This window comes from Electrophorus electricus, chromosome 23, assembly GCF_013358815.1.
Source record: "Electrophorus electricus isolate fEleEle1 chromosome 23, fEleEle1.pri, whole genome shotgun sequence".
Classification (NCBI taxonomy): Eukaryota; Metazoa; Chordata; class Actinopteri; order Gymnotiformes; family Gymnotidae; genus Electrophorus; species Electrophorus electricus.
This window is the reverse complement of record NC_049557.1, coordinates 3,325,674-3,349,188: the sequence shown is the minus strand read 5'-3', so window position 1 is coordinate 3,349,188 and position 23,515 is coordinate 3,325,674. Positions and strand designations below refer to the sequence as shown.

Sequence of the window (23,515 nt, the reverse complement as noted above, 5' to 3'; positions counted from 1 at the left end):
GCATGAAGATGACCCACAGCACAAACTCATGTAGATCCAGAGTTCATAAAGGATCACACAACTGATTAAAACTCCCCCAGAGGTGCGAGAGAATGGAGTCTCAAACTCTAAATGTCGTACTTAGTACACTCATACTGCATCAGATGAAACTACGAGGAGGGGGGGGGGGGGGGGGGGGGGGGGGGGGGGTGGAATCATAAAGTCAGTGAAAATGGGTGGTACGTTAGTAGGAAGAACCCAGATCCAGCGGATGGATTTACACAGAGACTGCACTCAGAACAGAAAAGTTTGAGCAGGCTCCATCAGGCAGGCCGTACAGGATGCCAAGGGCTACAAAGAATATTTACAGGACGTCATTCATACCAGTACGGGAAAGATTCAATATTTGGGTGGTTGTATACGCTTCATCGGGTCTGCTGTAATTCTTGTTAAACGTTTTGTATGTGTTTAATGGCATGGGTGGCCAAGGACACATTTCTACATTGTGGACAATAAAAGCAATCTAAGCGAAAGTGAGCATCGTACACAGCCGCCATGAAAGTGGAGACTAACTGGTATTTTAACTAAAAAGGGAGAGGCAGAAGGCTGCACTGGCATGAGGGAACGCTGAGACATTAGCACACCATTCCACAACGGCACCAACATCTCGGTTTAACTGAACTCTCTGCATCCACGAACCCCCAGATCTTTTCCTTTATCTATAAATATAGCCAAAAGGTTCAAATCTAAACATATAGGTTTTCCGCCTAGATTTAATGACTGTCACTGATAGGAATAACTCCCCATCTGTGGCGCATTCCAGGAAATGCTCCACACTCCGGTGGTAGTTGTCATAATTTGAATATTAAGCAAGTCTTGTCTGCTCAAACCTTCACACACGCACATCTCACAAATGTAAATGCCTGGCCACACCGTATTTGAGGACTAGTTCGCACCAAACCGCGCTGACGGAGTTCTGAGACGCAGAACGGAACCTCTACGTAACCCCTCCTTCTCTCTACGTAACTCCTCCTTCTCTTTACGTAACTCCGCCTTCTGTTCGCGTTACTCCTCCTCGCGTCCAATAGCAGACGATAACTTCCGGTTTACTGCAGCGAGAGGGAAATTCAGAGCCAAACAGCACTTTAGCTAATGTTAGGGACGCTCCACCACAAAGCACGAAGGTTTGAGAACTGTAACAGACAACAGGTCAGTATCTCTACATAACTCTGGCAGTTCATTCGTTTTGTTGGAACCGTGTGACAGATAAAAAGTGTTGCGCGTCGTAACTTTAGGAAAACCAACTACGCAGCGTTAGCTTAGCTAGGCTAACGCTAGCCGTCTCATCCTTTTGCTTGTCGCATTTCTAACGTTAGCTCACAGCGGGTAAAAATGACAGTTTACTTTGTCATCTTATTGTATTATTGAAATAAGTGTTATAAAGTCGGTTAAAACGTTCACACTTAGTGACTTGTATGTAATGAATTGAACATATGCTAAAGACCCACTGAAGCTCAGCACACGTTAGTTTCTAAGAGTGAAGGTGTTAACAGTTGTTCTCTTTGATACGAAGTGTCAGCTCAGTGAGTAGCGCAGCGCAGAAAACCTGTTAGTCGCGCAAATAAGCATATAACGTTATTACATACACATTACATCATGCTGCTTGCATTTCACACCGCAGTTAAAGCGATAGGTAGCTGGAGTGAGGTTACTTCAATAGGTGTGTATTTAGCTAGGTTTTCCAAAATAAAATAAAAAAATTAAAAACCAGAAAGTAAATAACATTTGTAGTCAGAATAACGGGCGCTTAAAAAACGTATTGTAGAGTAACGAGCTAACTGGTGACAGCACCGCATAATTGAATACTTGTAAAACATGTCAAGTACTGGCCTCTGCCAAAAGGGGAGAATCAGAAATAAAGACATTTACATTTTATCTAACATGGGCATTAAAACGATTACATGAGATGAAAATGGTCTTACCAGAAAAAGATGAACTTGGTTTTAGACCTTTCACTTCTCTGCTAATATTATTTAGACTATGGCTAACAGTCCTTGTTGATTATTAGAAAGCCAGCTAAATTCACTTAAGATCAATTATCAACTTGATCTAGCACTGGAAATATGAGAGAAATTCAATTTTGCAGTGAAGATAAGTGAGCAAATAATTAAAATTTCTTACAATAAAGCAACCAGAGGCTGTGCATTAATTTTTACCATGGTTTGAGGATGTTGGTAATTTTACCATGGTTTGAGGATGTTGTTAGGCACGACATCAAGTGGAGAAACAAATCAAAATTGTCTCAAAATGTGACATTTATTACCATCCCTGCCTGTGCCCTCTCCCTTTGCGAAGACAACAGCACAGAGCCTTCTCATCACTTAACATTTCTGGTGCTTCCCCTCACTTGTGGATTATTCTTGTCAGCTCACTCTTCACCATGTCAGCAGGGTTTAGTTCAAGGGAACGGAATGGCCCCTGAAAAAAAAGATTCAGCAGTTGGTGAAGAATATCGTGTGAATTTGGACTTATTCCTTGGATGATTATCCTATTGGATAATCCAATCCTGATCTAAAATCTGGCATTTGACGTTGTCCGTGATGCTATGCGTCTGGAAGAAAAACAGCCCCACAGTGTGGTTTCACTTCTTTTCTGCATTGCCTGGACCCTTTTATGTCACACTCAGTTCTGGTGTTTGTTGACTGAAACTTTCAGTTTTTGTCTAAAATGTTAATAGCTGGTTTCAGTCAAAGTTCCAGTGAGGATTAGCAAATTCCAGGCACTTTTGACTGTAGTTATGTCTGTGACTTTTTACTCACAAGCCTTCCAAGTAGGCTATCTTTTTGGCATGAATGAGGTGTGTAATTGTAGTTTTGGAGACCTGGGGATCCCTGGAAGGAGTGTCCATCTGTGATCCTTGGAGAAAACTATGGAGCCTGAACCATGCTTTGCACAAGTGCAAAATACACAACCCTTGGTCTCCTTCTATTTGTGTGTTCTCTGATCTTCCCCTTTCGGATGGACAACTCATGGTGTTTAGCCTGCGTACCACTCCATATTTGTACTCCTGTGAAACAGGACATTATAGGTGACCACTTGAGAATTTCTAATGAGAATAATTTTTTTATTGATTGAAATGAAGAGCACCAAAAGAACACAATCCAGGAGCTTCCTCTGTCATTGATATGTAGCTTTAGTACTTATTACATCATTCACTGCCTTACAGAATGTAATTACATTTGGTTGAATTTAGTGTAATTCTTTTAAGATAATGTTGTTTGTACAAGTGCCTTAAAATTCTAGTTTTGTCATAATTCTACAATTTGTCTAGTTAATTACATAGACATAAATGTGATGTCTAGATGTGATGTGATACTCATTCAATGAGTAAATGACAAAGCACTTTTGTAAGTCACTCTGATAAGAACGCCTGCCAAATGCCATACATGTAAATGTAAATGATGTACATGTGTGTGATTGGGTCTATGTTGGTCTGATGTAGATCTGTACGGTTGGGTCTATGTTGGTCTGATGTAGATCTGTACGGTTGGGTCTATGTTGGTCTGATGTAGATCTGTACGGTTGGGTCTATGTTGGTCTGCCTTTTGTATGTTGTGGCTTTTTATCACAATGTACATATATTTACCTGGGATTGATTTATAAACTGTTAGCATGACTGAATAAACTATTGTTTGGGGCTAAATTTTGATTATATTGCTAGAATGCACAGAATAGAGAAATACGCAATCAAGTATTAGAAGCGCCAGTATTGTGATAAGTTACTAAACAATATACTGCGCACTCTTACTATTTCGCCTTTTAGCGTATAATATGCTTTTGGCATATTATGTGGTAGGCAGGAGACAAGTTGACAGACCTACTCTGTCAACTCTTGAAACATTCAATACTGTGCCCTTATTCCTCTGCTGAGTGATACAGGTTTGGGGTCTGGAGCAAGTAGTGAAAAGTACAATTCTCTGTTCACAGACATATACACCAGTTTCTGGGATACCAGTTAAAGTCCAGTTTTAACACAAAGGTAAAATGTCGGCACCCAGTGGTAGGTTGCTGGAGGTACAGATAGAATAATTCCGCACAAAGGATTGCATAAAAGTGTAATACTCTATAAATGCTATAGTATAGACTGCGTAAAAGTGTCATTAATACAGCATAAATGCTATGCTAGCTACCAGATACATTCTTTGGATGTGCTGGGATACATCATTATGTTCCTGGAGTCTTAAAGGGTTTTGGGTCTTTCAATATCAAACCCCCTCTCCTACGTGATCCAGCTGAAGGTGAGGAAGGCTAGCTGTTGAGACACAATAGGACATGGCTCCACCCTCTTTATCCAAAGCCACCTAGTGGCATTGTCTGCAGCTTCAGATGCTAATTGTACGGCCCTCATCTTCTCTGCCCTGGTGATTCCAAGTGATGTCAGAGCTTTGCAAAGTGAGCTTCCTGTACATCTAGTTGTGGCACCAGCGATAGTGATCGTGGGACCCTCTCCCATGGCAAAGGGGACCGGGCAGCGTCTGGCATTTGCCCCAGGTGTGAAGGTTAGCAGACCATGGTAGGATGTTTTCGGCAGCTTGGACCAAAAGTTAGAATGCCCGAAGTCTGATCCTGTAATCTTACATTGCAGTATGTTCTTCCATCTTGTCCGAGCTCTCTGCTGTCCTAGTTCCATAATCCTGCTGGTTCATACCTCCTCAACATTCACGTTCACTTCCTTCTTAACAAGATGCTGCCATTCTCCCACAGGGTTTATCAGCCTGCCTGCATGCCCTGATGCCACAAGCCTTTTGCCTAAAGGGTGACTCCAACATCTTCAGCTCTCTGTCCATCCTCCATTTCCTGCCTGCGCAGGCCTTGATGCCAGCTGCTGTTGCTTTGGGGTCTCTGGACTCTTTGTACTACATGACTCTCCAGAAAGGTTTGGTTCACCACAAATGTTTGAGAGGCTGCTGAAAGGGAGCTGCAAGGCACTGAATTCTTCAGGGGTTCCACTATTGTCATAGGAACTGCATACAGCAGAAGAGACCACAAAACTCTAAAATGGCATGCTAAGTCCAAGCCTTTTAGCACAGAATATGCTTTTGGCATATTATGTGGTAGGCAAGAGACAAGTTGACAGACCTACTCTGTTTATCTCTCGAAACATTCAGTACCATGTTCTTATTCCTCTGCTGAGTGACACAGGTCCAGGGTCTGGGATACCAATTAACATCCAGTTTTAATGCAAAAGTAAAATGTAAAATATCTACATCCATGAAGGAACTTTCAGTCATTAGGCCAAAATACAGAAAAAAATATCTTGCCCTCTATACTGAAAAGTGATTCTGAACTGATTGATATTCTTGGAGCTCTTTTCCTTGGGGATCCAAGTGCACACAGCACACTTCCAGTGGTTGGCGACTCTCCCCTCTGCCGGATCACACTCAAAATTTTCCACAGTTGCACAAAGAGCTCTGTACAGCACTTGCACACAGTCTATGGTACTCCATTGGGCCTTGGGGCTTAGGCCGATCTTGCTGACTTCACAACTTCCTGGACCCCTTTCCAACCTTTTCAACTGGGCTCCTTCATGGCAAACAGTGGTAGGCGAAACCGGGCTTCTAAGAACCTCATTGTATCCAAGATCCTGCTCTCATGTTGGGTCCATCGACTGGGTATACAATGGACGGTATGTCACTGTCGATTCCAATTGTGAATTTTTTAAAGCCACCAGCATGGCTCACATGGGAGCTGCCACTAGATGAAAATTTGAAAACCAGGGACGGGACAGTAGCTCCACCCAAACCCATGCCACATTTGTTGGTGGAGCAAACACGACATAACAAAATAATAAGTCCTAATATATTAGCTAGTTGTCAACGATCAACCATAATCAGTAAACGTGCCTTCGTTTCCATCAACCATTCTGGAATGAAACTCCTAAATTTATTCATCACAAGAACATCTTAGCAACAGCTAGCAAAATAGCTGACCTTTACTGTTAGCAAGCTAGCTACATAAACTTACATGGAGCACCTTTACCATCATTTCCATATTCAGTCCTTCAAGATGAGATATGCAATAATCGCGTGTTGTTTTTCTTTTAGCTTGTTATAGGACATTGTTCACATTATTTACTTTAACGTGACATGACAAACAATATTTTAATATCCCAACGTAAAGCTTGATGCTAAGTGCTTCAGCAAGAAAATCTTAACAAGCCAGCTAATTAGTTTGCTAGCGTTAGGGAAGTCAACACCAGCAGCTAACCTCTTAGCTCGCTAGCAAGCTACCTTAGCAGACGGACTTCAATACCCTGCTCTTCCCAGTGTAGTGTTAATTTCCACATGATCACTTTCTTCACCAAGGCTTTTGGGGCAACTACTAAGATGATGTTTGAGGGACCTTCTCCCACAGCAAAGAGTTACAGGACATCGTCTCACTTCTGCCCCAGATGTAAATGTTAGCTGGACATGGTAGGATGTTGCAGACCACTCAAGACTGCATAAAACTACTTAACCCCAAAAAATGTTCTGTAAATGCATAACCTGGGGGTTTGGACAATTAAACAAATATACACTTGTGAATATGAAATGCAACATGTACATTTTCTCAGACAGTCAGATGGTTAGGGTTCTATTCTGTTGATTGTTCCTTCTGAGTCTTTGTGAGTGTTCAGGCAGAAGGTCTTCGTAAAGCTGCAGCTCTTGGAAACGAGAAGTTCTTGGTGCAGACTCAAAACCAAAGACAAGAAACCACGACCTGCACATGGAGGGAAAATACATACGAAACACATTGTGAGAGTTGGACAACTGTAATTGGCAATTAGAATGATTTTGCTTGTGGAAAAATTAGAACAAATGTATTTTTTAATCTAATTTGAGCTGTTTGACTGGGAATTCCAGATGGCACCAAATGAAGGGATTCCATTCTTGTGTTTGGTTTTTTGTTTTTTTGTTTTTTTTCTTGGTCTTGGTTTCCTACTTGCTACATGATGCAGTGATCTTTCACATTAACATTGGACAGAGACACTTTAAACAGAGTAAAGGAGATGGGATCCATGAGCTCACTGTCCTCAAAGCAAAAACTGTCCTAAAGAACGGAATTAAAATGTAAAATGTTATTTACTCAAGTCAAACACTTTGTTTTGGAAAACACACCAGACTTGGTGGGGAGCAGCAGTAGGGATGGCTGGGTGAAAGCTTAGCTGAGATGACAAGCCAACATGCAGCGTTTGTTCGTGATTAAGGTTTTGTGAAAGAGAGAGAGAATGGGGGGGGAGGAGAACCTAAGCGCATAATTACACATTGCCCAACCCATGGGGGCTTTCCAGCAGGGGTGATGGCAAGACATTAAACAGCTCGATGTTACGAGGTGATCGTAAAAGCGCTCCCTCGTTGTGTCCTTCGCAGGCCTGTCATTAAGCCTGCGAACAACAATCACCAGCGAAAGTCAGCTCCCGTGCTTACGGCTCTACGAGGTCCTACCATAGCCGCTCTCTTCCTGCAGACGTCCGGCCCATGGGAACGAAATGCGAGTCAGCCTCGTTCATCCTTTGTTAATTTGTTAGAAATACTTGTGGGGTCGAGTTAGGAGGCAGCTGGAAGCTCAGGGTAGAGTCCTGCACATTACTGTACTGCCTACAGTCCTCTTTTTTTTCTTCTTTTTAATTGCCCAACGAATTAAATATGAGGTGGTGACAAATTCAGACACATTTTTGCATGTTTACATTTTCTGATCATTGTCATTGTCACTTTGGAGTGTGCATAGCGACATCATTCCTGCAGCCCTACTGTCCCAGCTCCTGACTCGTAGTGGTTAATGACTTGGTGAAGTCCAGATAGCTGTGGTGCCGTTGAACGACCTTTCAGAGAACCAAAGTCTTTATCCTGCAATCCAGGCTTGTGGATGTCATAGGACAGGTCTAAAAGCAAGGTCAAATCACACAAGAGCTTCTTGGCTGGGTATGACCAGTAACTTAATGATACGACACGAGCATCAAGATGCAATACAGTATGACTCTTAACAGTGTGTTATGCAAACTGTTTTCATAATGGTAAACGTTTCAAAAATACTATCATTGTTATTATTTATTAATAATAATGCACTAATAAATAAAGACCGATTACACAATCAATAGGTAGAGTAAAGGTATAAAAGTAAAGTACCAATCTCGAGAACAGAAAGAATTAAAATAAAGAATTCCCGAAAACAGCCAATAGCTGTTAACTTCCCACTAACAGGAAAGGATTTGTCTCTGGATATTATTGGAACTCACAAATGTTGAAACACTTGCAATTGTAACTTAACTTACATTAATGTTTTTCCACTTATGTTTACCCAAATATCAGCTTTAGATTGTGAAGGGGCTCACTGCAGCTACTTTTTTCCTAGATGAATGCAGTGCTTTTTCCTAAAGACATTAGGGTTTTTTTGGGGGGGGGGGGGGGTTGTTGTTGTTGTTGAAATGCCACCTATTGGACGTTTTATATACTGCAACTAAACTTTAATGCATCCGTTTCACACTGGGAAAAGAATTTAAATGTTCATAAACATTGATAAATATTGAGTATATTCACGTATTGCTAAGAGTCTGTTCATGATGTATTGCAGTGTACATCTACTGGCTAGCGACTGTTGTGTATATGTATCTTGTGAGCTGAAATCTCACTTGGATTATACTGTGGGTTTTGCTGTTTGCTCCCACAGGTTTAAGGCCATGACTGCACCCTCTGAGCTCCAGCTGAGCTTCTGGATGGACAAAGCAGTGAAGTGGGGCCAGGCGACCACTCCCTCTGCTCAGCAGGACATGAGCAAACACCTGGGCTCTCTGAGAAGCTTCCTTCAGCAGCTCCTCCACACACTACAACTAACGGTAACTTCAAGCGTCACGCTGTGATAAACAGGGACAAACAGGTCTTGGTTGTTCTGTGCCAACTCACCTAAAAAGTGAGATTTTGAGTACCATCTGTCAGACCTTGGAGTAAATTGTTTGTCCACTGTTCTGCATATAGGCAATGTAACTTGGATAGGTTGGATAAGCAAAACCTGAAGAGAGCAACAAGAGAATTTCCTGGGTATATGACACAGTGAAATAAAACTCTTCCAGTACCAGTCTTCAGAATTAAGCCTATGACACGGTCCTTCGGCTGAGCGTCTAAAGCACACTGTGACTAAACTCTGGAGACCGTGGGCCTTACAGAGGCCCTTTTAGTGCTGGCCCAGGCAGGCCAGTGTTGAGTTAGCGGGCTAATAACCACCAAGGGACTGGCAGCGTTAACCTAATGTATCCCTGCATCAAGTGTTGCGATTAAAATTTGGGTGAGTGGGTGAAGGGGGAGGGGGGGCTGAGAGACTCTGTGAAAGTCCAGTGTTCACCAGTCCTGCCTCACACCGTCCGCCTTCGTCCTGAAAGGGCCCTTTCTTCAACAGCTCTCTCTCTCTCCCCGCTGTGCTCCCGTTGCCGCCACAGCTTCGCCTCGGCCTTGCTGGTTCCTCCTGTTACAGTGGCCGCCGTGCCAAAATGCTAACCCTGACCCCCCCCCCCCAACCGCGTTCTAGGCGGTGCCCTCGCCGTGGGTCGACCCAAACGCTGCGGCACCCGACGTCTGCTCGATGGGCAGAGAATCCTTCAGACGCGCCCCTTCGTGAAGAGACGTTTCTCAGCCGCTGCAGTGATTTTTCCTGTGGCTTTCTCCCAAGAAAGAGATGGGGGGGAGACCCCAAAACATTCCAATTTACATCAGTGTCCTCATTTGCATTCCATTAGGACTGGGACACCCAATCTGTTAAAATTTCCCTCACCCCCCCGCCCTCCACCCGTCGGCTGCCTCCGCACTGGGGGCACTGCCTGGCGGAGCGCCCTGGACTGAGGCCATACTGACCATGACTTTACTGACTGAGGGGGATCTCAGTACTGTATGCACATAGGGGAACACACTTTTAGTTTGCTGATTTGCTAGTGGCGTTTTATGTTATATGCACTAACATAATCTTGCGAGTGATTCGTTCCTTTCCATGCTCATATAGAGGCGTGTTTCCTTTATTGGAAATATGGATGTTTGACTGATGAAATGGGCATATGAATTAACACTTCGTTTGTGTGTCAGACCTTGACTAATCAGAGCAAATTCCTCAGGGCCAGCTGTCTTGATTTCTTAACTTTGTGACATTCATTTCAATCTTTTGATGCCAGGCATCAGGCCGTTTTTATAAGCTATCACTGATATAGCTAAACATTCTTTTATGGTTTTATCATGCAGTTCACACACAAATCAGTCAGCATCACACACTGAGTGTGTATATGTATAGGGTATTAAAAGGAGGGGTGGGCTCCATTCCTTTGAGTGGATTCCAGTGTACAGTAAATTAGCAGCACACATCTTGAACTAATGCAGAAAATGGCGATCCTCAAGAGTCCTCAGTGTTAGCGAGCTGGTGTTCATTAACTTCGTAACTCACTTTAAAGAAGTCATCAGTGACTATCTGTCTGGCTGCGTGGGAATACAGTTTTATAATGTCCCTCAAAAGCCTTTTGTTGGCTCTGGTATTTATGAGTGGAAGTTGGGCTTGAGTGTTTGTGTTGGTTGGTGGGATGTGTCTTATTGAGCCAGAACTGAAAGAAATGATTGTCACGAATCATGTTCATTGTTTAAACTTGTCTTTGCTATTTTGGAGTAAGCTAACTTTTATATGTGGCATTGTTATATTCGTTTTGATTTTTGAGGCGATAAATTTAGTTGGTTGCTTATATGAAGTGCATATTTGGATGTCTGCTGAGAGGATTAGGCTTGTTAGTCATAAACTGCACTGTTATCCTTGCATTGTTAGAAAGATTCTTGTGCATGTGTGTGCGTTGGTGTGTGTCTTTCAGAGCTCTGCCACTGAGGCCGTGAAGAGCCTTCCCTTTGTGGGCCAGTTCCTGGGCAGACTTTGTTGGAACCCATATGTTACTGCGGATGGTAACTTTACAACTCTCTTATTTGCTGGGGGTGTATTTCACATTTGGGATGAAGAAATGGGTCTTCGGGGTTGGGTGTTTACTCTCATTTTCCAGTCAACCTGTAGCGACCTGCTGTGCATTTGTTCTCCTGTTTACTCTTTTCCTTCTCTTTCTGTCCCCCTTTCTCTCTCTCTCTCTCTCTCTCTCTCTCTCTCTCTCTCTCTCTCTCTCTCTCTCTCTCTCTCTCTCTCTCTCTCTCTCTCTCTCTCTCTCTCTCTCTCTCTCTCTCTCTCTCTCTCTCTCTCTCTCTCTCTCTCTCTCTCTCTCTCTCTCTCTCTCTCTCTCTTTCCATTGCCTGCCCTTGACTTCTCTCTTCTCCAAGGTCTATACATTCTACTTCTGTTTATTTCCATGATCACTCAGTGTGAACTGTGTTTAAATGACCTAATATCCACGTGTGTTTGTTTTCAGAAGAGTAATGCTTAGACAGCGCCACGTCTTTAGCCTTCTAAAGCCTCTTTCCATTTTGTTCTTTGTGGTGTTCTTTGTCTCAGGAGAGAGCTGCAGCCTACTGCTGCAGTGTGTGTGTTGTCTGTACAGCGCGGAGCCTCGGAACGCGCTGGAGCAAAGGGCTAATGACTGGATACGGGTACTGACACACACACACACACACACACACACACACACACACACACACACACACACACACACACACACACACACACACACACACACACACACACAGTGGCATCCCCTATTATTTCACAAGACTACAACTGAACTTTTATTGCGTTTTCAAGTCACCTGGTCCTAAAAAACTGAGCATCATGTTAGAATTGCTGTTCTATAAAAAGAAAACTACTCCCTTTAAGATGGCGAGATGTTATTATTTGTACGGCGTTATTATTTGTGTTTCACTGCAGCCATCGGCGTAGTTCTCCAATAAATCACAGCAGGGTAATGTGGTCCATACCTGAACACTTAAAGGGAATTCTTTGTGTGCTAAGTGCGATTTGACAAGAAACAGGCATAAGATGATCACAGACGTGGTCTGTCATAAACAAAGTGGAGTCAATAACATTTTTGGCATATTAAAACGTATACGTGTATATTCTTGTCACTACTGTATTTTTTTTTTTTTTAATCCACTAAAACCTTGAGCACATTTAATCAGGGCTCTGACAGTAAACTTTTAATTTACCAGGTGATTTTTGACCTGTATGAAGGGCAGTGGAGGCAGATGGGGGTGTGGATGCTCTGTGAGCTCCAGCGCTCGGCCCTTTCATACCGCGGTGTCCCAGCCGACCCGGTGTCCTGCCGGGCAAGGCTAAAGACGAGGGATCGGTCCTGTGCGTGGAAATCTGCAACGCTGCTGGTCCGTGCGCGATCGTGCGTGCGGAGGGCCACCCTGGTGTGCGTGTGCGTGCTGGAGGGGATAGCTGGGCAGGCGTGCGTGTGCTACGCTGCCTGCTCCAGGCGCACGGGCGGGGACTGGCAACCTGTTCTCCGCTCTGTTTCTTTCTCTCCAAAGTCAAAGAAAGACGAATTAAAAAAAAGCCAAGCTCCATTTTCTGTGGATGTGCTTCAGCTCTGACATGCCCCCCAGCCTCGTGCCACTCCCCGATTGCCCAAGATGTTTTATTTTTCCATTCCCACCTCACTGTCGCCTTTGTTGCAGCCTGAAAAGGGGAAACGGCGCTTTCCTGTTTTGCCTTCCTCTTATATTTCCCGTCATCGTATCGTTGGCTTGCACGTCTGAAGGTGTTTGCGCTCATCCATCACCAGCTGCTACAGTGGGCACCACCGACGAGGCCTGTGTGCTGTCGTGCCAGGGGAGGCCCTGCATTCCTGTAGCTCGTCTCCGTGAATAAACAAACAGCCTCGTCAGATGGAGGACCAGCCCGGTCATGCTCGCCAGTGTTGAGCATTATTCATCGTCTTCGTGTGTGTGTCTGCGGATGTGGGGGGTGGGGAGTTCCTTGGGTTTCTCTGCTGACAGACATTCAACCGCTTCAAGTTCTTAAAGTCCCACCATTAAAGGCTCTTGTGCCCGTCCCGAAACCATCCCACGCTCTCCCGCACCATCCTGGCTCTCCGGCTCACCCACATCAGAGCCGAGGGTGCGCTAGCTGGCTCCCCCCTCGCTCCCCGGTGCGCGGCGTTCTCCCGCGGCCCGGCCGGCGCTTGGACCTGCTCCACACGGGGACTCTTGTGTGGTCTCTGTCAGTCCAGTGTGCCTCTCGGGAGCAGGAGGTTCTGTGCGGTTGTGTGGTAATGACTACTTGACAACTCTCACCACCACCACCCCTGCCCCCCCAGCTCTCTCTCTCTCTCTCTCTCTCTCTCTCTCTCTCTCTCTCTCTCACTTTCTCTGTTTTATCTTTCTCCTCTGTCTTTCAAGCTGTCAATCTCTTTCTTTCTGGGCTCTTGTAACAACAGTCTCCTCCTCTCCCAGATCTATTGTTATTGTTAAGTTTGAAATCCTTACCTTAAATAACACACATGCTGGACCAGTCTAAATAACTGAATTACCACACTGTAGAGGAATTGCCCTGATGAATATGAACCGTCCCACTACACCACCTCACATTTTTTTCAGAACGGGGGCTAGGGGGTGATGCAGTGGGTGGAACGTCATTCTGTCCGTGCGCACTCCGCCCGCAGCCGAGCTCGGAGTGAAGTGGGAGCTGCGGTGTTATTGTGCTTCAGGTGGTTGTAATTGAGCCAGCTGGTTCTGTGGAAGCCATCCTAGCATATTGTAAACCTAACGAAACCGCACAGCCCTGCCACAGGCAGCCATGTTTTCCGCTGGAGCGCGAGAGAGAGGCTCAGGCCTTTGAGTCATTCCGGCTGCTGGGAACAGTTCAGAGACTCAGTACTTTCTGAAACTTCTTAAACTAATGAATTTAGGCATATTTTGCTTCAGAAATATCTTTATCCCATCGTTTTGCACAATTGCCGTGTTTCTCGTGAACTGTAAGCAGCATAATTGTCCTTTAACAGGACTATTATGCTGTGTAGTATACTTTCAAGATATAATTTATATATTGAGAACATTATACCTTTCATGTTTTTCAGTAACCATTTTTTGGGAATGTTGGCATTGGTAAAGCCAAGTTTTCCCAGATGGGGGAAAGGCACCAGACACGTGCAAGAAAGCTGATTGTTTTCTGGTGAATGTCTGTGCTGAATAGAATTTGCTGTGCCACCTAACATCAGCGGAGGAGGGTGGCGTGATCTATGCCCTGGAACGCTTTGCAGGCATCGCTCCTCATCACTGCTCTTCACAGGCTCTTCAGAAGGTAATGTCTCCTTTGACCTCCAGCCTGTTCCCTTCCATGGCGCTCGGGTAGTTGCTTTAGTTGGATGTTTGCTAGGATATAATGGGATTTATTCCTTTCCTTGTCATTGTAGCTGTACGCGCTGACTTTCTGGCAGGCTGTGCAAGTGTGTGGCCACTGCAGATGTATGTGCTTTTGTCTGTTTTAGATGGTGGCGTTATTGACAGAGGAGGTCAGTGTGAGTTGCAGCCCTGCAGTACATTCTTTAGACAGGTTCGTAGCAACTTTCAGCATTTCAGATAGTCATTTAAGATTTTCTCTGCAAAACTGAGAATTAGTTAAGCATCAGATCTTGGATTAATCAATAAAATGCCATTCTAAAGCTTCTGCATTGTTTTTCTTACATTGGCAAACACCTAATTTACACCTAACCCTGACCTTGGCATAGCGGTACTATGTGCTAATCATATCTACTATTTCTCGTCATGTATACTATTAAATGATGGTTATTGCAGGTGCTTATGTGACAGTATCCATGCAGTGTCCGTGGCGTGTGTCCCCTTGATCACATGTCCAGAAGCAGCCCCTCTCATTGGTGCTCTGCTTAAGCGCCGCATTTCATGTGGCTGTTCTCATCTCAGCGAGGAGTTCATAGAAGCTGTCAGCACAGCCTTACTCAGGTAGAGCTTGATGAAATGAATACATGACAAACTTTTAAACTTGCTCACTTTTAATCCTTAAAAAACCCCCAACAACAAACAAGCAAGCCTTACACACACACACTGGCCTACTGTCTAATTTCCCTCCTCTTGTCCAATACGTCCCTTTCCCGCTCCCAGTAAGACGCTGGTTCTGGAGGACATGGCTGTGATTGCCCTGTGGTGTCATAGCCTGTCCAGCCTTGAGGGGGCAGTGCTGAGTCTGTTGGAATCGGTTCTCTCTGACCCAGGGGCCGTGTTGCAGAGGCTGGAGGAAGTTGTCAGCAGTTCTTTCCTGGTAAGTGAGAGGCTCTCCACCAATGCCAGTTATTATGGAGGAACCTCTGGTTCATTTTAAAACTTGTTTTGTTTTAAGCCACTATATTTGCAGTTGTTTTTCTAAGGTTTATGTCAAACACTGCAAATTGTGTTATTAAGACATTGTTGAACAGTGCCATACTGAATTTACTTTGATTTAGATTTTTACTTTTTGATTTTGAATAATGGAAAATGAAGATTGTTTGTTGGTGCTTATTTTGTTTTTCCATTGACAGCAAGCGACGAGTCAAAATATTTGCTTAAATTACTAACGTTTCTAGTCAAAATGTGGAACGCAAGTAACGAAATGTCTCATCAGTGCAGGAATGCATTAGAGCTGCATTCTTCCCTTTCTGTGGGATTTGGGAATGATGGTCCACTGACGGCAAGCTCACGACATGTGTGATGAGCCGTTGTAACTAGGCCACGCGCCCTGCAGACGATGCAGGCGTAAGAAAACGTTGCAGGGTTTCACCACGTGACACCGTGGGTCCCCAACTTCTTCACAGTACGTTTTACATGCAATCTTGTTTATACACCACAGAAGGCAAAAGTCATGTCTGTCCTGAACACGTAGTCCTTCAGGGTGATCTTTTAAGAAAAAGTAAAAACATCTGCCTCTTAATCTGCTGGCTGCCTGGCTGTGCTTTAGGACTCGCCATCAGCTGATGGGCCAGCACACGTCTGCCACGCTGAATGCCCCCACCCCACCCTCTGAACATGTTGTTTAAACTGCAATCAAAATGGGGAAAGGAGAAATTAAGTTTTCGTCTCTGTCCCCTCGGCCCCTCCCAGAGTTTATAATCCAGTAACAATAAACAGCACCCCACATGCCCCCCTGCATCCCTGCTGCCCAAAACAGGATGTTTTGGGCATGCTGTAACTGACCCTCCCTGCAGTGTTGGGAGAGCACTGGGAAGAGGCACTAAAATCCCATCTGGTTTCACTAGGCAGAACAAGCTCCAGACCTAAATAAATTTTAAAAAGAAATCAAGAAAGAAAAGGTTTGCGCACGCCCCATATTTATCGCCTTTGAGATCCCATTTGCTGAGCTTATAATAAAGAGGAAGCTTTAATTAACAGCTTTGAAGTTTTTTTTTTTTTTAAAGGCTGCTACACCACTCTCCTGGCCAGTGGTCGACTGTCAGCAGATAAATGCTCTTTCATCGTTAGTTTTAATGCCAGATCCACGTGTTTCATAAAACAATACCTACTGCACCTTGAAGTGTAAGATGTGCTTTCTGAGAGAAGATGTACAAATGACTGCACATGACCGTGGGCTCAGCTGAACCTCTGCTGATGTACCACAATGTTGGCAAAAGCCTAAGTTGGAATTTTCCACCCGAGAGCCGAATAAAGGAAATCAAGCGGTCAAACCCTGATTTCTGCAGTGGACGGGCACCTTCCTTTTGTGAGGAATGGGCGCGCTCCTTCCTGATCTTACCTCAGGGCTGGGATGAGCTGCGTGATGCAGAATTCAGAAATCTGGGAGTGTCAGATAGCACACGGATCCTTTTTGAACCTTTACGGAAAACGGGTCATGTGAAAGCTGGTCTCTGCGGCTCGGTCTAGTGCTGCTCCCAGGCTGAGCTGCCATCTGTGCAGTAGCTTGTCATTCTTATGGGTTCATGCAGCACACGTTCGACTCCATCACCTCTCCATAGTGTGCTGTTCTCTCTCTCTGGGATAAAGGCCTGATGTGAACGACTGGTGTTCTGGAGCCGCAACAAGTCTCTTTTTATTGGAGCAGCAAACCGGCGTCTCTTGGCAGGCGCCAAATAGTTGGGGTTACGGGAATATCTGAGATGCTTCGTGTTGGTTTTGGGGGATGAAAGGGGTTGGTTGTGGGTGCGTGTGTATGTGTGGGGTGGTGTGTGTGGGGAGATGAGTGCCTGAAGGCAGGGTGGAGCAGGCTTTCTAATGCAAAGGACAGGGTAATGAGGCTTCTCCGGATTGCCCCCCCCCCCCACACACCCACCCACCCACCCACCCACCATCTATCTCTCTCTTCAATGGTTCCTCTCCCTACATCAAAGACAGAACAGACATATGTGATTCTTTTCTGAAGCAATAGTGTTTTGGGTGTGTGTCAAACATTGTTTGTTGTTTTTGTTAGAAGGCATTCCTTGCCCATAAGGCTAACACAAAAATGGCAGTGTATTAATTAAGCCTGTTTTTTTGTTGTAAAAATATGAGAGAATGCTGAGCGTCAGGCATGCAAGTACAGTACAGCTGCCTGGGTGTATTTGCTCTCCTATAAACTTAGTGAATTTGAAACAGATGACCTATGTGTTTAAAAAGTTTTTTTAGAAAAGAAGAACTTGGCTTCTAATGTTATAAGCAGCTTATGTGAGAAGATCAGCAACTGGAACCCAACATCTCACGGTGCTTGTTGCTGTCTCAACATTACCCTCTAGTGGGCCTGAGAAGACATGCCAGTCCCAGTTTCTGACACTAATGCACTGCAGTGTTGTTCCCTTTCAGCCCAAAGCATCTGCCCAGCATTGCTGCATCTTTCTCATAGTGAATGATGTTTTCAGGTGGGTGGGGCTTCATGTACGTGCATTTTGACCATTGTGGTAACCTGCTTAAATTTACAAATCTAACAGTCATACCAGGGAGCATGTATATTGTTGTGCAGTTTTAAAATGGATGTTTGACTTGAACTGTGTATTTGTGCGTGTGTATGTAGAAATGTGCTAATGGCGATGGAGGAGAATGTGGCTGTTGGAGCTCTCATACAGGTTTTCACCAGCTGTTTCCTTCGGAGTCACTCTGCCCAGAAGCAACAGGTACAAGCCACATCCTCCAAAAGCAACGGATTATGCGGCAACACGGGATAATGCAGATACTGCATTTGCCCAGGGGGCAGGCCAGGATGCCCATTCTGAGGACAATTTTCTCGTTTTTATTAGCAAATGAATGATGATACTAGAGCTGATAATAAATCAGACCAAATGGCCTTAAAAGCTTTACTGTGAAGACAAAAATTGTCTTGTGTCCAAGATACTTTACTGTTTATTAGTGGAAAATGTACATCAATGCCACAGGCTAATATGTCTTGTATACCGTATACATACATAAGTAATGTAATACTGTAACAGCTTTCTAATAATTCTAATAGGTGTGAGATGTATGTCTGTGTGTATTTGAATTCAGGAAAGACTTCCACTGAGAGCTTTTTTCCCTCACGTACCCCAGAACCTCCTCACACCTTTATTGACAGAGCCATCAGGTATGGTATAGTCCATTTTCAGTATCTTTTTTAGAGGACGACTTTTTATTAACATATTTACATAACTGCTGTGTGAAATGATACTATATTTAACAGTGCTGTACATGTCTACATTATTTAAACTCACTGTGTTGCTCAGACCTGTAATTTCCCATTCCAAACACCCCACAAATTTAAGGTGACCTTCAGTATTTGAAATCAGTTTCAGTTCAGAAACACATTTTCAGTTTCACACAATGCTTTACATAAGTAAGTCTGTGCTTTCTCGTGATACCACTGTTTTCTTCTCCACACATTTGATGAAACTTGTTCTTTTAAATGATCGATGCCATTGGTGCATTCATGAAAAATTGCTGCAATGTTAGCCTTCCGTCTCCTTCCTGACAGCGAGAACATCCATGGCCATCAGAGCACTAAAGCACCCAGTAATGACTCACTGGCTGTCTATTTCTGGTTCTCTATGATGGCCTTTAAAATATGAACAATTTCTTTATCTTGTTTCATCGTGCGTGTGCGTGTGTGCGTGTGTCTGGGGCTTATAATTTATTTTAGAGGTAACACCCATTTCACATTTGTCCCTACAGGGAAACACTATTACTGACCTGGTGATATCATGTGAGATGATGCTCATCAGCCAGTCCTAGAATATACATACCTGCAATAAAAGAGAGTGAGGGAGCAGGAGGAGTGAGACAAGTAGCCCTCTACAAGAAACAACCAGCCAGTGTCACACAAGACACTTGAAAGGAATGCATCATATTTATTCTGGGATTGCAGTGCGTCAGATGTGTTTGATGCACACAGTGCAGGGTGGGACAGCGAAGCTCTTAAGGCCCCGATTGGCCGGCCTTGTTTCGCACCCGTCTCCCCGCTGTCTTATCCCGGCTGCACACACAGCTTTAGGCGTGCCCACTGAGCCCCATTTCCAACTAGGCCGCTGCTCCCTCCACTAGCCCCTCAGCTCCATTCTCTCCAAGCCCAAACATTTCAACGGTCACCCCTGCCTGGGCAGGGCTCAGGGCCGGAGGCGCTTCGTGCATGCTGCCCAGTTTGGGTTTATTTGCGTCACTGGAATACGTGCATCACGGAGCAGACGGGGGGGGGGGCGCGCCTCTGACTGTTTTTCTGAAAGAGCCTTTTAGATAAGTGGATTTGGTTGTTTACCCGATCCACTGAGTAATAAGTCTGGCCTCCAGAGCACTGGAGGACAGGCCGGTGGAAATGCGACAGTTCACTGGGCTCAGGAGGATTTTGGCTTGTAATCACACAGCAGGGATCAGCAATTTTGCCTTTCGGGGTTTTTCCACAAGAAACCTCTGCATAAAGAGCAAGAGGAATTTATATGTTTAATGAGGAATCAGTCCAGCACATCTCATTGGTCAGCTGCTGCCTCGGTGGATGATAGTGGAACACCGAGCACTGACGTCTACTCTAGCAGTATTAATGAAATAGGTAAACGTTGCCAGCTCCTTCTAAATCCACCATTCCCCTTGTCCGCAGAGGTGCCCAGGCAGGCATGGCTGGAGCATGTTTCCTGGATTGGGAGGTTACTTCACAGCATGTCACGGGAGGCAGACCAGGTCGAGGAGAAGGGCGACAGCCCCAGGTAACAGGCCAGATGAGGATTCACCACACACACTTCCATCCTTACCTAAAAACCTCTTGCTTCAAGCTGAGATGTTTTTGTGTACATGTCTGTATGTATGTAGTTTTGGAAGTGCAAAGTTCAGTACATTTGATAAGGTATGTTGTGTACTAGTGTCTGTATTATATTTATATAGTTCAATATGTTTGATGAGGTATTTTTGGTGTGTACTAGTGTCTGTATTATATTTATATAGTTCAGTATGTTTGATGAGGTATTTTTGGTGTGTACTAGTGTCTGTATTATATTTATATAGTTCAGTATGTTTGATGAGGTATTTTTGGTGTGTACTAGTGTCTGTATTATTTCTACAGTTTTGTTTTCTACATGTCATGTCGCTTAAGAAACGACCAGCCTGAGGGGCAGTGTTTGGAAGCGTTCGTTTTGGTCTCGTCGGCGTCCTGCTTCCCTAGTTCAGTGCACCGCTCTGATCTGTCTGGGATATACTGTCAAGTTATTGTCAGCTGCATACAATTCCAGCCCTGTTTGAGATGAGCAGATACAAGTCTGTTGTTTATTAGCAGGTTTAAAGTAGTGATGTGTGGATTGCATGGGAAGGACGTGGCAGTGAAGCACTTTTCCAGCAGTTTCGGCTTTCGGCATGCCATGTCGGGAGGGCTGGATGGGGGGGGACCTCCATCTCGATCCTTTCTGTCAGCGTTCTCCTGACTTTCTCGTCGCATCCATCCTGACTATGTATCCATGTGTTTGTCGCAGGCAGCGCAGGGCTTTGTTCGAGGCCTGGTTCTTGCTGGCGCAGCGTGGACACTGGGTCGACGTAGCTGCCGAGCTTCTGGTCTCCGTAGATGCCGAGCAGTCGGAGCCTCTGCTCTGTCTCTTGACGTTCTACCACCACCCCACCGACAGAGGGCACCAGAGTTCTCAGCAGATTGTGAGGCCTCCAGTCACACAAGTTCAAGACTGAACTACTCGTGCATAGGCACTGGATTTTTAAACAGCGCCAAGTCTACTTTGGTGGGGAAATGACTGAGGACCATGTAATTTTTGTTCTTCGTCCTAGATGGCGGCGAGGGAGGCATGGGGTCGTATGAGGATCCTCTTCCTCGCCCACACTCTTCCTCCAGAGCGTCTGTCCTCCATGAACAAGCTGCTGTCTTCCGCCACGTCGGCCAACCTTCTTCTCCGCCTTCTGCTCAGCTTCGCCATCTTTTGTCCGGCATTTACAAGCACTGCCGTCAAAGTCCTCCAGAAGGTAAAATGGGCTGCCGCTGACACGTTCGCGTCATTGACGCGTGACCGCCCGCAGCCCTTTGTCCGCGTGACCCCAGTAACGTGACCCCGAGGCGGGGCGGCCCCCGGGGCAGAGGCCAGTGTGCTCGCTGCCCGCGCTTGTGCCGTGTGGGAGTCTCGTTGGCATGCGGAGGGGGAGGAGCACGCCACCGTGTGCGCTCTCGCACGTTTACAGCCCCTCATAAAACCCAGAGCGTTTCTGTGTCTGGCCCCGGCACAGAACAAAAACAAGTTTACGACCGCCAGCTTACTCGTCCTCCCGACTGCTGGCTTCCTTCTCACGCTTGTGCACCAGGCCCGCCTCCACAGCTGACTCCGCCTCCAGCCTCATGTTTCTCTTCACTTTGGAATGCCCGCGTAATCCTCCAGCTAATCTCATATAGAGGCTCTGTGTGTCTGTGTGTGTGTCTGTGTCTGTGTGTGTCTGTGTCTGTGTGTGTCACCTTTGACAGGTGCTGACACAGGCCGAGCTCAAGCGCAGGGCCGAGTGGCTCCTGGCCTCCGCATGGCACAGGCTAAGCAGGGGTGGTGCACTGGACGCCGCACTTCAGGACAGGCTGAGGGCACTTCAGGACAGCCTCCTCCCAGAGCACATCTCGCGCTGCACGTAAACACGGGAGCACTCGCCTGTTTATGAGGACGAGCTTTCCTGGCTGGTCCTGCCTCGCTCGCAAAGACACGACTCTTGGAAATGACAATTACAGGCTGAGCCCAGCTGCTGGTTTTATTTAGTGAGTAGAGAATATGTGATGTAACAGACAAGTTGTGTGTGTGTGTGTGTGTGTGTGTGTGTGTGTGTGCGTGCGCGCATATACGTATGTATATACATTTTGGTTCAGAAATGTATTATCACAAATATACATTGTGGAAGGCCATTCCCATGGCTCCTCCCATTACTACACAATACTGGTGCTCAACACAAGCACTATACTAACCCTGAAGTCTAGGTTTAATATATCCCACAGGCTAGCTGCTGTTCACCGAGCAAACTGAAAGTGTGATGCACCTGGACGTCCTGTCACGTAGGCGATATAAATACATTGTTTTTATGGTAGAGTTAGAATTCATGTAGGTGACAGACCATCTGTCCAGTTTTCCTTCCATATGGTAGTTCACATACCTGTGGTGTGATGTTCCCGGAGCATGCTGCCAAGTTTCATGTCTGCATTAACCAATATGTATCGTTACATTTGTTCCTGGACAATTGGAGTTCTACTAAAAATATTTAAATGCTAGATGTGATGTTGACACGAGCGTGCACTAATATCAGTTTATTTCCATCTTTATAAACCCCCCTCACTGTTCATGGTGTGCTGGTGATTGGGACAAAGCTGTTCAGATCCCGTGCTGGTAAACAGAATTAAAGTCTTCTATTCGCAGGAGTCTAATGATGACTTCAGTCTATTAGCAACCAGTTAAGACAAATGTGCAGTAGGTGTGTTGCACATTTTCCAAATGACTGTCACACTCTGCGTACTTCTGCTTTAAAAAAAAAAAAAAAAAAAGGCAACGAGATTTTCTGCATCCATACTGTAATCTGGCCGTGCTTTAATCTGGAGACTGCATCCATACTGTAATCTGGCCGCGCTTTAATCTGGAGACTGCAAGTATTTAGGCCCTAGTGGCCTCCCAGCTGCTCTGTCTCCCAGCATGGCCTCTTCCTCTATGTTCTCTCTGGCTTCCGGCCTTTCTGCACCCTGATCTGAAGTGTGGCTCGAGGGTGTGGTAGAGCGCCACACTACAGCTAAGGCCTGTTATACCTCTGTTTAATGACCCATATGAATACTACATTTTAGTTCCCAAATCCATAAAATCCTTTAAAACAAGTTACATGTTGCATGACAATATCTTCACAACTTTATCTTATGTTTTGAATAATGTTGGTGAAATATCCCAGCACCCTCGTGACGGTTTTTTTTTTTTTTTTTTTCTTCTTTCCAACCAGTAACTAGTAACAGATACTGACCTCTGACCTCTCATTGTACCTTAAGTAGGACTGCAGGAAAAACGTGTGGGGCCGAGCTAACATGTTTTGCACTGAAACGCGAGTCACCCAGCCTTGCTTGTAACCCACCCTTTCCACATATCTGCTTCAGAGACGGGGAGTGGTAAATCACGTGTTCTCCACTGGGGTGGTCTGTGATGTCAGTAGAATGGGTTATACAACAA

The 23,515-nt window shown here is 45.1% G+C and overlaps 1 protein-coding gene across 3 annotated transcripts; it reads left to right on the top strand.

Moving 5' to 3' along the window:
• Positions 1-1,101: 1,101 nt before the first annotated feature.
• On the top strand, positions 1,102-23,453 carry fancc (FA complementation group C). Of its 3 annotated transcripts, XM_027031761.2 has the most exons (16): positions 1,102-1,188; positions 4,744-4,915; positions 8,686-8,851; positions 10,850-10,937; positions 11,473-11,567; positions 14,113-14,220; positions 14,408-14,472; positions 14,715-14,879; positions 15,039-15,195; positions 17,700-17,755; positions 17,908-18,007; positions 18,375-18,450; positions 19,951-20,056; positions 20,813-20,987; positions 21,117-21,308; positions 21,799-23,453. In XM_027031761.2, exons 3-16 carry the CDS (start codon positions 8,696-8,698, stop codon positions 21,955-21,957), a joined length of 1,698 nt encoding a protein of 565 aa, XP_026887562.2. In that variant the 5' UTR covers positions 1,102-1,188; positions 4,744-4,915; positions 8,686-8,695; the 3' UTR covers positions 21,958-23,453. The 3 variants fall into 3 exon arrangements, with proteins under 3 accessions (XP_026887562.2, XP_026887563.2, XP_026887561.2); XM_027031762.2 differs by lacking the exon at positions 4,744-4,915; XM_027031760.2 differs by lacking the exons at positions 1,102-1,188; positions 4,744-4,915 and adding an exon at positions 5,890-6,773.
• Positions 23,454-23,515: the final 62 nt, after the last annotated feature.

Coding starts and splice junctions, on each gene's coding strand:
- fancc (XM_027031760.2), top strand. CDS start 6,745: ATGGAGGGAAAATACATACGAAACACATT. Junction 14,221..14,407: donor CTTCACAGGCTCTTCAGAAG/GTAATGTCTCCT, acceptor TGTCTGTTTTAG/ATGGTGGCGTTATTGACAGA. Junction 14,473..14,714: donor GCAGTACATTCTTTAGACAG/GTTCGTAGCAAC, acceptor TGGTTATTGCAG/GTGCTTATGTGACAGTATCC.